Source organism: Triturus cristatus, chromosome 8 (genome assembly GCF_964204655.1).
Source record: "Triturus cristatus chromosome 8, aTriCri1.1, whole genome shotgun sequence".
In the NCBI taxonomy this organism is placed as follows: domain Eukaryota; kingdom Metazoa; phylum Chordata; class Amphibia; order Caudata; family Salamandridae; genus Triturus; species Triturus cristatus.
Genome location: NC_140591.1, coordinates 812,068,678 through 812,082,374, shown reverse-complemented (window position 1 = coordinate 812,082,374; position 13,697 = coordinate 812,068,678). Strand labels below are relative to the sequence as shown.

Sequence of the window (13,697 nt, the reverse complement as noted above, 5' to 3'; positions counted from 1 at the left end):
TTGGGCACGAAGGTACTGGTATCCCGAGCTACTCAGTATGTTGACCGATCCTCCGATACGTCTGCCCCTTCGGGAGGATCTTCTGTCGCAGCAGCAGGGGACGTCCTCCACCCGAACCTGTCCAGCCTCCACCTCCATGCGTGGAGATTGAGCGGCGGCAGTTGATGCCATTTGACTTGCCTCCTGAAGTCTGTGATATCATTCTGGCAGCCAGGCGTCCCTCCACAAAGACGGTATACGCCTGCCGGTGGAACAAATTTGTGGCATGGCGCACAGCAAAGGCTGTGGATCCCCTTTCCGCCCCTCTTTCTGAGGTCCTCCTCTTTCTTCTTTCTTTGGCCCGGCAGGGCTCTGCCCTGGGCACCTTGAAAGGTTATCTTGCTGCCATCTCTGCCTTCTTGCGGCTTCCTGATCAGCCTTCTCTTTTCAAGTCCCCTGTAGTTACACGCTTTCTAAAAGGCATTACTCACACGTTCCCTCCTGTCCCTTTTGTAATGCCTCAGTGGGACTTGAATCTTGTTCTCACATTTCTAATGTGCACTCCCTTTGAGCCTCTTCATAATTGTCCTCTTCGTCTGCTGACGCTTAAGACGGCTTTTCTGGTAGCCAGCACCTCGGCTAGACGGGTGAGTGAGCTCCAGGCTTTATCATCAAAGCCTCCTTTTCTCTCTGTTCATCCGGACAAGGTTGTCCTTCGGCCTCGTCCCTCCTTTCTTCCGAAAGTGGTGACCCCCTTTCATCTTGGGCAGTCTGTCACCTTGCCCACCTTCTTTCCGCCTCCGCATCCTTCCAAAGAGGAAGAGAGGCTCCACCGTCTGGACCCAAAACGTGCGCTCTCCTTTTATCTGGACCGCACAAAGCAGTTCCGGGTGGACGACCAACTTTTCGTTGGATACATGGGTGCTAAGAAGGGAAAAGCTGTGCACAAACGGACCATCTCTCGGTGGGTCGTTTTGTGCATCAAAATTTGTTATTCCTTGGCAAAAAAGGACCCTCCTGTTGGGCTGCGCGCCCATTCTACTCGGGCCACGGCGGCTACTACTGCTTTGGGACGGGGTGTCCCTTTGCAGGACATCTGTCAGGCGGCAACGTGGGCTTCGCTACACACGTTTGCCAGTCATTATTGCCTTGACAGCCAAGTCCGGAGGGATGGCTTCTTTGGCCGTTCTGTCCTCCAGGACTTTCTGGTGTGATCTTGGTTCGCAGACCCACCACCGGGGATGGTATTGCTTGGGTATCTATTCTAAGGTGAGGAATCTAACTAACGTGTTTCTTTCAGATGAACAAGTTACTTACCTTCTGTAACGATGTATCTGTAAGAAACATTAGTTAGTTAGATTCGTCACCGACCCACCCATCCTCCCCGTTCTGCGAACTGACATCTAGGGTTAAGGCTATTCCTTTCAGGGCCCTAGACTTTTTTGGCACCAGTGTCGGTATCTTGCATGGCTCTGCGTTCCTGGCGCGGAAGGCTATGTACAAGAACTGACGTCAGCGCGCGAGGGCGGCGTCTCAGTACTCCGACGACGTCATTCCGGCGCACGACGCCGACGACGGACGCGGAGCCGCAGACGACGCCTAGCGACACGCAAGGGGTATTGCTGACGCAAAATCTTCCGGATCCAGTCTGACGCCTGGGGATATTCTAAGGTGAGGAATCTAACTAACTAATGTTTCTTACAGATACATCGTTACCGAAGGTAAGTAACTTGTTCTTTTGGTAAAGTATTGTCATACCTGTAAATACGACAGAATGCAGAATTTGTATTGTGCTGTATTAAAAAATCTATCTGAGTTCAGCAGGTTGATACTGCATGCTTCCATCCCTGAGTTTGCACACTAGATTATTGCTTCTTTTTTCTCTTTCCGACCAATAAACCATGACAATCTCCAAGCGTACTCCCATGGTTTCTGGCTGATATGAAACGATTATTGACCTTCTTTACTTCTAACATATTGTCAGATCAAACACGATGACTTATACTGTGTGTATTGTCCCCTCAGTCTCACCAGACATCAGCTGTCATGCATTTCTTGGGTCCAGAATGCTTTTTAGCCCCAGACTTGGTGCCACTAATCTGGAGCTTCTCAGGAATCCTGGAGGACAGTCTGTGGTTTTAGACACTCCCGGCTGAGAAGGCTGCCCCTTCTGCTTCTTCATGATTGCAGACATTTTGTTCACCACCACAGCGATCTCCAAGCAGATGTGTCACCAATGTTTTTTTCTGAATCTGGAGAACATAGTTCCAAAATTTGCTCAACTAAGAGCAAATGAATCATGTCACCAAAATCCTCCACCTTCTTTCAGCTGATTGAACGTTTCCTGTTCTCGGTTGCATCCTACATGCACAACTAGAGTCTCTTGCACTTGCTTCATGTTCTCCCTAATCTCTACCACCTAATCCATCTTTCCTGTGGGTGATGTCTTTATTTGACATTTATTGTGTTACACTAAAATGTTCTCTGAGCTCAGACTCAGATCACACTCTAGCCATCAGTGTCAGGCATTTTCTCTGATGCTTGCTTGAAGGTACAAGAACAGCCAAATGCTGTCAAAGGAGAGAACGCTGTTGTTCCCCATACCAGGACACTTGGTACTCTATTTGTGATGGAAGTTGCCATCCTAAGCTTGCTATACACTCCAGGCAGGTGTGGATAACCAGTCAAGCCAAAGCTCAAAGAGGCTGGTGTATAATTCAGATCAGGTACAGGACAACACAATTTCATAATCTCAGTAAAGATGTAATGTCCAGCCAACGTTGCCATCTTTTGTAAAGACGAACCCCTTTAATAATATTTCAATATACATTTGTACAATACTAACAAAGTCAACTAGCAAAATATACACAAATCATAAAATCAGTAAAAGGAGAGTAATGACAACACCTTGGACTCTGAATACAAACACCAGAATACTAATAACAGAAACACAACACAACAGTTAATGTAAAATGTTTACACATTTTGCATTCACAATCCCGACCCATTTGCAGATTCCATTCTGAAAAATGGAGGGTGCTGTCACAGCCCATCCAAAACATGTTTCCTTGGTAATAAGTTAGATAACTAAGGCAAACTCAATGGCATTCGAAACCGTAGTAAAGAGTAACTTTGTAAAGGAAAATGAAATGCCTCAGAGATCGCTAAAGTGGAAAAAAATTATATTTGCCTTAATAAAATGGGCAGCTCACAACTACACTTTCCCAACACTCAACAGTGAAGTCAGTGCGGGTGTTTTTTGAAGTAGGTGTACATCAAGCTGGACAGGAGCTTCTGGCTATATGCCTAAGCTTTGAAGGTAGCCCACTGCCCATCAGAGCTAGTTTATTATTGCGGTTTGTAAATCCAACGATCAAGGTCTGATTTAGTTCCAGTTCTCTGAGGTTCACTTGGGGAATGCGTACCGTGCCTTCTTCCAAGAATTCTCTGTAGTGGTTACAGCTCTATGTGTTATGTATGCATTTTGATTGTACTGAATGGTTAAAAGAATGGCTCTATAGCATCTGTTACAAATATTGTACTTGGCCGCAGAGAATTTTGTGATTGTACTGTGACTCACTGCATGTTGTATTGCTATACATCGTCATGTAATATGTTAAAACTACAAATAAAAAAAATAAAAAATAAAAAAAAAATTCTCTGTAGTGGTCACTACCTATGTGCAGGAGGCTATGATGATTCAAATGAACACAATAGGAAGCGGTGAGGTACTGGCTGTGGTTGTTATTTCTCTGTGGTAAGAACCCATCATCCGTCTTGCAGACTCCATTCATACAAATATAAAAGTATTTTGCAATCAGTAGGACAACCTTTTGGACAAGTGCACCCTCAGTGATTGTGCACTATCTCTGGCGCACATACTTTCCATTGTTGTTAATCATGGAAGATCAAAGCAAATAATGTTTTGAAAACATTTCCACTCATTTAAGGAAATAAACATAAAGGAACCCTAATCTGTCCAAGGCTACTGACATTTATTTAGAAAGGGAGGTCAGTAAGTATCACCTTGCACCCCAAGACCAACAATCCGGCCACCAGCCAGGACTAGTATCAAGGGGTCGGGGAGGACTAGCCTCTCTAGACTACAGGGTGGAGAGACTGCTGAAATGTCATCCCATCCCATCCTACAGTGCACCAAAGGGTGTCCCTGCAGAGCACCAGACCTACACCCTTAGTGGTCCGTCAGGGTCAGGTTCCCCACAAACTGTTGCCCAAAAGCAACAAAGCTACATAGGAATAACAATGGTTCCTGTGGAATAATATACTATGAGGTTATGATACATAAGCACAATCGCGATATAGAGGGTTAGATAATGGCAGAGCGCGAAGGAACCACTAACACACTGATTACAGTGTAGTATATTTTATGGATTTTTTAAACAATAAATTTAGGAGTAAACATTATACATCAAACCAACATTTGTGCATAGTGTCCCAAGTGACAAAGGGAACCTAAACCTAAGTGACAATGTGAATATTAAATACAAGGTTTCCACAGTTTGTTCAAGTCGACCATTATCATAATAATTCCAGGTGAACAGCAGCTATATGTGATATGTGCTGGGGAAATGGTTCGCTTCTTCTGTATACCGACGGCGTTTCGACCCTCAAAACAATGTGGGGTCTCTTCAGGACTATTGATGAAGGGGCATCTAAATGGAATTGCAATAAAAAGAGAGCATAAGGCCCATATACCGGCACAAATGCGAAAAATAGGAAAAATAAATAGAATAAGGCCGTTGGACAAAAGGTACCTGAATATATGGTTGCGCAGCCTTGTGAAAATGATGTGCCACACGTGAAGAAAAGAGGAAAAAGGTTTACTCACATGAAGACCCGTCTGGGTACTGTGATTGTGAGAAAAGAAGTAAAGAAGAATGTTGCAATTACTGATAGTTGGACAATGCGCTATGTATAATCAATTACAAGTTTCACTGAGGTTCTTACCTCAATGTGAAGACAGGCTGTCAATCCAATGGGGTATGTAGGTGGGACAGAGGGGCTCAATTAATTATATGCCACAGCCGTAGCGTTGTAGAATCCCTTTGTGGATTAACAGTGATAATGCACTGAGAGTATTTCTGAAAACTAAAATAATGAAGGGGTCAGATTACTGAATTAAGGGCTGAGCGCAAGGGCTAAGCGGCCTGGATGTGCCAATTCTTGCCTCGGTAGAAGAATGGAAAAGCGGGACAGCGCTCCGTGTGTAGATTCAGAAAAAGCCGCGTCAGACAGCTTGTTCAGGTACAATGGCAGAGATCCTCATCCAGAGAGGATTGTTATATACAGGGTTTCCCGCTCTTTTTGCCAAGGTAAACCGGCAGACCTCACTAGGGAATACCGCTGCACCAAGCAATCCGGTGCTCCGTTTCCGTGATCGGTAAAGAGTGAAAAAAGACCTCAGTGGGAGGTGAAGAGATAGAATGTGTGGCACAAAGGTGGGGCTGTTGCGCTAATGACAGTGGGGAATTCTCTGTTAAGGCACAATACCGGTGATGGGTACTAAATAGGGAAGAGTAGGTAAAATGACATATATACTTTGTATATTTACAAAATTCTGAATTACGCCGGTGTTTATAATATGCAAACACGCATTCTGGGCACTTTATTCAGTGTGGACATTGTATGTGAGAAGACATTTCACAATTATAATTCTTAGTTAGTGAACACATATAGCATAAGAGTGATTCTAATATATAGAGTTCAAGTGTTACAGCAAATATCAAGTAAATAAAGCTGTTGGAGCAAGCATAGTCGGATGTCAGACAAAGCATCAGAACTTTAGCAATAAATGGAAATATTGTATAGATGTTAGCGCTGCGGGCAATGGGAGACTTAAATACTTACATCAACCCAGTAAACCTCAGCATACCATTTTGGATCTGTTCACAAAACCTAAAAACTGAAGTGATCTGTTGGTTTGCAGAACTGATTTCTCCAAGTTCACAATGGACTCTATACTCCCCAACAATTCTCGCAGCTAAGCCTTTAAAGCTTGAAATGTTGATGCTACAGTTAAGATGTTGTCCAGATAAACATTTGGGTGCACATCATTTTGCACTAAATTCTACTGGACAAAGCACACTTGTAAAACTGCAAGGTGCTAAGGATAAACTAAGGGGAAGAAATGTAAATTGATCTCTTCCTGGCCATTTTAACTGTCCAAAATTGTGAAACTCCCCTTGCATTATAACACTAAAGCATGCATCTTTGAGATCAAACTTAAACAGCCACTCCCCTTCCTATATTTTACACCAAAGCAGATGGATTCCCTTCTTCCTGTGAGTAACATTTTTGTTCAGAATGTGTACATTTAAGACTGGTGTTCAGCCTTTTTTTTCTACTAAAACTGTAGATAACCCCCCACCTTCCTCCACTATGTTGAAAGTCACTCCCTTCTCTATAATTAAACTTGTAAAAGGTCTTTTGTAATCTCTGATCTTTATGATTTGCAGTAACAGTATAGATTCCATTCCCCAGTTCATTATGAAGTTTGCTGGTTTTCCTCCCACCTTTTTGAGCAAAAAGCAAATCTTCCCCATACTCACCAAGGGGGTAGAACTACTAATAGAACTCATCTCCTACGGCTTCTACCTCAGAACCCTTTCTGCTTCAGAAAATATCTCTTCTGAAGTTCATCCTACCTTTCTGGAAATACTGGGGCCTCTGAAACACTCAGCTAGGAAAGGGGCCCATTTCTAGCCCACCTAGAAACGCCTGCGTCTCTTAAAACGGAATACCTAGAATGTGAGCTTTGCTGAAGTGATGAAAGTTTGAACACATTTTATCACTTTCTTAACCAGTTAGTCACCAGACTCCTTAGTTGCCAAATTACCTAACTTGGAGTTCATTTTCATTTAAATATTTTTCTTCCTCTCAGCCAACAACTCTGAAGTCCCATTTTCTTAAAAGCAAAGTCTTTGCAGTTAACCTCTTATAATGATAACATGTAGGGTACCACTCTTGATCTGAGTCTCCTCTGACATGTTGAAAATAGTCAGTGATCAAAACACATCCAGCAACTTGTGTTGACATTGCTTCAAGGATCTTAAAAACTCGGGATCTTTTCCTTATCAAAGTACAAGACTAATTAGGCCTGCTTCTAAATCCAGAGTCAGGAAAGCCTCACCTAGTGAAAGCGGTTTGGGGATCTCATCCCTCTTGACTTTTCTTGTGTTTCTGTCAATAGGGTTCTAGATCCTCTTTTTAATGTACTTGCCCACATGCTCTAGTGACCACTGATCATCAGAGGCTAAATTATTTTAAAGCAAAACATAACTTCATATTGTGGATCGTTAATGAGCCCTTAACTGGACGGCGCTGGATCGGAGTCATCCAATAAATCTGTTTAATGACTGCCATCAAAAATATCTTTGAATACATTTTCATTGATACCTGGTAGTTATCTTGAAAACAATCCGACAGTAGCCTGAATTCAACAACTTAAACTACAGGGAACAATGCGGGTGTCTTTTGTGCAGCCTTTCTTAAGTGTGCCACAAAGGACGTCAAGTATTTGCAACGGATGAGAGTCATCTCCACTGTCCAGGATGATGTTCCCTTCCATGACTTATTTGGGTGCGTTTACTAGTCTGTTTAAGATCTGGCTCAGCCAAGATTATGTGTTGTGAATTAATGCAAAGAGAGTAAGTAGGCTTTGTATAAGGCCTATTCAGCCATTGCTTGCTTTAACTGGCCTGCTTTAACTGGCCGTTATGTTTTGAGACAGCCCATGGTATGTTTGCAAATTAGTGCATTTTAAAGTGGTAATGACCAAAGTAGTTTGTCTTTGAGATTGCATTGTCAATACCACCGCATATGCCCCTTAAACTTTAACAAGTGGCAAACACTGCTCTCATATTCCCATATCCCGCATGTGATTCCAGCGTAAGGAAATGATTTAAATAGGTGTGTGCTTTCTCTAAGGACAACTTGCATTGGGTTGTGAGTAAATTCCACTCATGATGTTGACACTTTACAATCTTACATATGAAGATTCATCTTGGAGTACACTCTGGCTTCAGTGGATTTTCATGGAAATCTACTCGTCCAAGATGACCGTTGTGTCATGATGATGATGTACAGCTAGAGGGAGCCACTAGGGTTTACACAGCCTGGGGCACTGTGCATGTTTTAGAGCTCTTTGGCATACGCACAATCCTCTGTATAGTAGCTGCATTCTCATATTTTTTTACACAGTACCTTAATCCTCTGTACAGTAGCTGCATTCCCATAATTCTTTGTGTAGTGTGTCTCTCCATAATCCTCATTCATATTTTGTTCTGCAAGGAATAGAATAGACTACATTTTTAATGTTAAAAACTGTTTTGCACTTTCAAAACAAAGCACACGTGACCACAGTTGTGAACGTGCAGAATGCTGTACACTGTGCCTCTTTATGGTCTGACTTGACAGAACAGCTGTTGGCAGACAACTATGTGATCATCACTAGAGAGGGACTTTGGCTCCACCCACATTTTGTGAGCCAGTACATGTTTTGATTGGGCAGAAGTTGTGTGCTTCCACAAAAAAGTGCTTGCCTGCCACACAGCTATGTTCATTTTGTTTATTCATCCAGTTGTCTGAGCTTGAACTTTCAGGGGCACACACATGACATTGTAATTCTTTTCAAGTTGTCTTAGATAACTACACAATTTCCGGTGTTTTTCTCTGGCAGCAGCACAGATGAGAGGGGCAGTCATTGAACTACATGGATGTTTAGGTCTAGCTTGACAGTGTGAATGTCACCTGACCCTTTAACGTACACCAATATTGTCTACAGTTCTTTGCTTCCACACAAATACATATCCCGTCCCATGCTATTTACCTATAATGCCTCCCAATACCAGGCAACATTCATTTAAAGCCAGACCTATTGGCATTGCCAGTGCTTGTTTTTCTCTGTCATCACATTTGCGAATACCTAATAAAACTTCTGTTCAGGACGTGTGCTGTCAAAAACCTCTCGTATATGGTTTAATAGATTATAATGTTGTGCATCTATATTACAACATGTTGTCCTATGTAGAGGCACATGACAGATGACTTGCCTTTTGGTTCGCTAGTGGCATTGTTATCAGGGGGCCGAGGAGGGATGGTTCATTAATGTTTCTAAGCTTGTGGTTAGAAACTATCACTTTTAATGCATTCAGATCAAAGCAGTGATATAGTGAAATCTGTCCATAGATTAAAGAAACGCACTTTCTTGAATTTCAAAGAGCTTTGGTTATATTACTACATGAGGTTTGTTGCAAGTTGTACGCGCTAAATACTTTGATGGCTCGTGCTCCAGCTCTGAGGACCAAGCTAGAACCATGGCTCTGCGCTCCTTATTAATTTGATGCCTTGCCCACCTTTTCCAGAGGAGATTTGGTTTACTGTGTTACCATACATATCTCCTTATTCAGTCTTTCCCAGGGACTCTAGGTGGGGGAGGTGCTCCAGCATCCCAGATAACTTCGTAAGAGGTTAAATGGAGAGTAAGGAAATAAATAACCAATTGAAGTGTTTTTTTTCCTTCCAGTAGCATTTGCTGTGTTTTCAAAGACAGACCATTAAATATCAGGCAACATCTTCAGGCAAACTGCTACTGATTACCATGGTGATCTGTATTTTTGTTGCTGTTCTTTTACTTCTAAGTGAGGGAATTTTGTAGCTGTGAACTACTGAAACTGGAACAATGAAAACTACTACAGCATGACAAAGATTTTCTATCAAATATGTAAATAAGACACTAATTTAATCTACAAACTAAACTTTACAGACATTTCCTATTATCCCAGCAACTGCTCAACATTGACTCCTTATATTTAAGCATGATGGGCTCCAGTTGGGCCAAAACAAACCAAGGCACATTGTGCCGAGTCAGAAAACAGTAGGGAAAGTCTCAATATCCCCAGTAGTACACCTGGAAAGGTGTGCCAGGCTAACTGCTGGGAAGGCCGGGTGACGTTTGCCTGCAGGCTCATATTCCCTCTGTGGGAATTCCTCCATAGATGAAAAGTCCACCCAGGAGAACAGGATCCCCTGTAGAAATGCACATTTTTTTCAGTGGGGAAATATTTCCCCCCATGTGCATGTCCTTTTGCTACATGCCCAGCAAATCTGGGAATGATCTGTTCCGCTTCCCAGCCTAGAAGACTCCAACCCTGTGCTGCAATAAATCTCCCACCATTTCCAGAGTGGGTAAGGTCTGTAGTTTGAGAATGCCCACAAATGTATGTTTGTGTGCGTTCCCAAACTTCCACGGCAAACCACACCTAGGAACTCCCATCCCTTGATTGGGATGTCCGACACTAGAGATCTTCCCAAAGTGACATCGATCTCCGCCCTCATAAATGTGTTTACGTTTGCCAGGAATTCCGTCGTTAATTCCTGGCAGGCATAAAAAAAAGTATATTTGGTTGTAAACTTAAGTTTACGATACAATTTACCTTTGATTTATTTCTGTGATACATACAAGCTTAAATGTTGCTTTAATTGTGTTCTGTTTTCATTTAGGATTGACACAATTACAACCGAAAAACAGATTTTTGACCTAACTGGCAAGTTCAATGCATTAATGACCTACAATTCTTTTTCATTTTTGAGATCAATATTCACGCTTACATGAAGTGCCACTCAATTCAATACCAACACATTTCACTGTTGGTCCGGTTTTCATGCATTAGAAGTTGAACAATAAAACCACTTGGAATGTGTTCACAGTGACTAGGTGAAAGTGCCTCACAGCATTCAAAAAGTATCTTACATAAACCCTTGCGGATCAGGTGTAAAAAGAAATGACTGGAAATATGGTGGGCTGCTGACATACTTGACAACAATAGGCAAGAGACATGTAATTGGCTGAACCAACATACTCTGCTTGAATGGGACCTGCTTCTGACGCATTACATGGATGAGTCGCCTAATATTCCGAGAAGAACAGATCTTTCGTACGGTATTGGGGATAATTATCCTAAGGCAGCGCAGCTCTACGGGACATTATATTTAAAGAGTGGACTGTACTTCTGAGAGCAGTGTTTATCTAGCACAATAGGCCTTTTTTTCCCAACACAGGGTGATCTTGGTGACGGTTACCTGTTTCGGATGCAATATTTCTGCTGTGGCACAGTGTTTCAGAATGAGACATCTTCTAAAATTACACAAACTGGACACAAAATATTTCTAATGGAAATATAAACGTTTTGGGAGCTCTAGAAGACTAATGCGTTTGGGCATTGTTGGAAATTGTAAACTATTAACTGACTTCTTCATGTCACTATCAAAGCTGATGTTTTTTCCAGATTTGGAAAATTTGGTGAACGCAATAGAACGTACATGAACATAATTATATAATGTAATTTTCCCATAGCCTCTGTGGCATGGCAAGGGATCCTCACGCTTCCTTTTTGCTTCTCTTCCTTGCTTCGAACACCGAGAAATGGAAAGTTTTGAAAGAGACAAAAAAAGGAAACTTCTGTGCCATTCCTTGAATTCCATACCCTTTCCTATGAGCCAAAATCAATGAATTTTCTGAATGTGCCAAACTGGAGAGGCGCTTTTATAAAGTGGGGCACTGCCTCCTGAGATCACTGAAATCTTTTCACAAACCTACATTAACCCATTGCAGATAGATTTTGGGATACAACTTGTTCACTTGAGGTGGGAGACTCTTAGCACAGTGTCCATTCATGTTGAAACACCATGGCTCCCTAACTTTCTCTTTAAAACAGGCCATTATCAAAAATAGATTATGGTCTCGCTCTTCCTCGGTCACACCTGAGTTGCCAGTACATTAGTTGTTTATACTAACTTTGTAGCGCCAAGAGAGATTTTTGATTAAGAAGGGCTTTGCCAAATCACACACCATTTAGCTATATATTTGTGAACATGTGGTCCAAAAGGCACCCTCCTTCCCCCTACACCTAAATGTGTTTGGCTCCTTTGATGTGGTCGCTTGTTAAGTAGCAGTTGGATTGTTCACATCCCAATGCATTCAGTCAGGTGACGTTGTTTGAGAGCACATCCATTCTGAAGATCGTTGCAGCACCATTGCTGTGTCCCATCTTTTCAGATCTCTCTGTTCAATCCCTATGTGTCACCTACTCTATGCCTGTCTTGTTGCTCTAATACCTTTTGGAGGGCATAGAAAGAGAGCAACCAACGCCAACTGTCTATGGGTCTGTTGTGTAGTCAGTAGTTGTGCTGTGACTGAGTTCTGAGGTCAGAAGACTAACTTTCTCGCACCCTGGTATTTTATTTCTACAAGAATCCTATAAAAATCCACAAATCACATACATCCCTATTCTTTCTCACTTTCTGCAGACTTCCGGATTGTGGAAAAGAGGGTTTTTCTCCAGAATGTTTATTTTGGCTTCCGGAGGAGCAACAGTGCTCTACATACGATGGAGAATTATGGGCACAGGACCGCCATCTTTCACTGACGTGGACAACCCAGCATCCTTTGCTGACAGCATATTAGTCAGAGTACGTTCAAAGTTATCATTTGTAATTCTTTGCGAAGCATGCATATTTTGTGAAATGCTGGACACTATGTTCTTTGGCAAATGATTCAAGTATTCTGTGGCTAAGTTCCTACCCCACCTGTGCTGTATTGTGCTACAAATAGAGTAACAAATTCATGTTATTTTCTAGAAATGCAGCCTTTTTCATTTTGTGCAGTTTTCTGATTGTGGGCACTGTTTTAAAAAAAAGTGGCAAGGTTTGACAAATTGTTCCAATATATTTCTTTGATTTTGTTTTAATAAGTTATTTGTGCTTCTGATAAACTTTACCGTACCACTCATTCTGGGCCACACATCTGATAGACCGAAATATTTTTAGTTAACTCATACAACGCTGACAATGGCAGTTTGAGTATAATGTGTATCAGAGGAAAAAAAACATGCAAGTTATTCGTAGCATAAATGTTTGAATGCTTGAGTTGGGCAGATGATCAGCGAGTTGTGCATTGTCCTCATTGAGTAAAACCAAACAAATCCATTATTTATCAAGCTTCTCACCTACTCGTATTGAACGAATGGTGGTACGGCAATCGTGAGGATCTGGCATATGCGGTGGAGAGGCGCCTCATGGGGGACCATTCTCTACATGCGGTATTGTACTCTGCACCACTGCGGGGGCCATTGCTCCCGGCAACAAAGGTGGTGTTCCGGATTTGGAGGCAGGCACTGCGCAGAATGGGGTGGTGGAATAAGCTGACGCAGGAGTCCCCCCTTTGGGATAATGGGCGCTTGCCGCAATTAGCCACCTTGCAAGGTTTCAGAGGGTGGGATCTCATAGGGATCTCGGTCTTGGGAGATGTTACGAAGGGTTCGACATTGAAATCGTTCCGGGACCTTCAGATGGAGTTCCACATGCCGCAGTCCCAATTCTTTAAATACCTTCAGTTTCGGCACGCCCTATCACTCAGCCTGGTGGGGTTAGAATCAGTGCCTGAGTTTAGCCCCTTGGAGGCAAAGGTCTTTATGGGGGATATACAAGACCATAAGATATCTAGGATATATCGAACCCTGGTTATCCACTGCTCCTCCACACTGCAGAAACTCCGGGAGGATTGGGAGGGTGACCTGGGACCCTTGGAGGAGGAGGACTGGGTGGGGGCCCTAGCTGCCCCGCGTGGGGCGGCCATTGCGGTGCGTCTACGCCTGGTCCAGTTTAAATATTTGCATAGGGTCTATTACAAGCGAACACGG

General features: G+C 42.7%; 1 protein-coding gene across 1 annotated transcript in view; it reads left to right on the top strand.

Annotated features, from left to right (window-relative positions):
- TMTC4 (transmembrane O-mannosyltransferase targeting cadherins 4) overlaps positions 1-13,697 on the top strand; it is a 724,433-nt gene that overhangs the window by 281,153 nt on the left and 429,583 nt on the right. Inside the window, exon 8 of the mRNA XM_085622264.1 lies at positions 12,307-12,468. Within this exon, the coding sequence (XP_085478390.1) occupies positions 12,307-12,468 (162 nt within the window). The remainder of the gene's footprint in view (positions 1-12,306; positions 12,469-13,697) is intronic.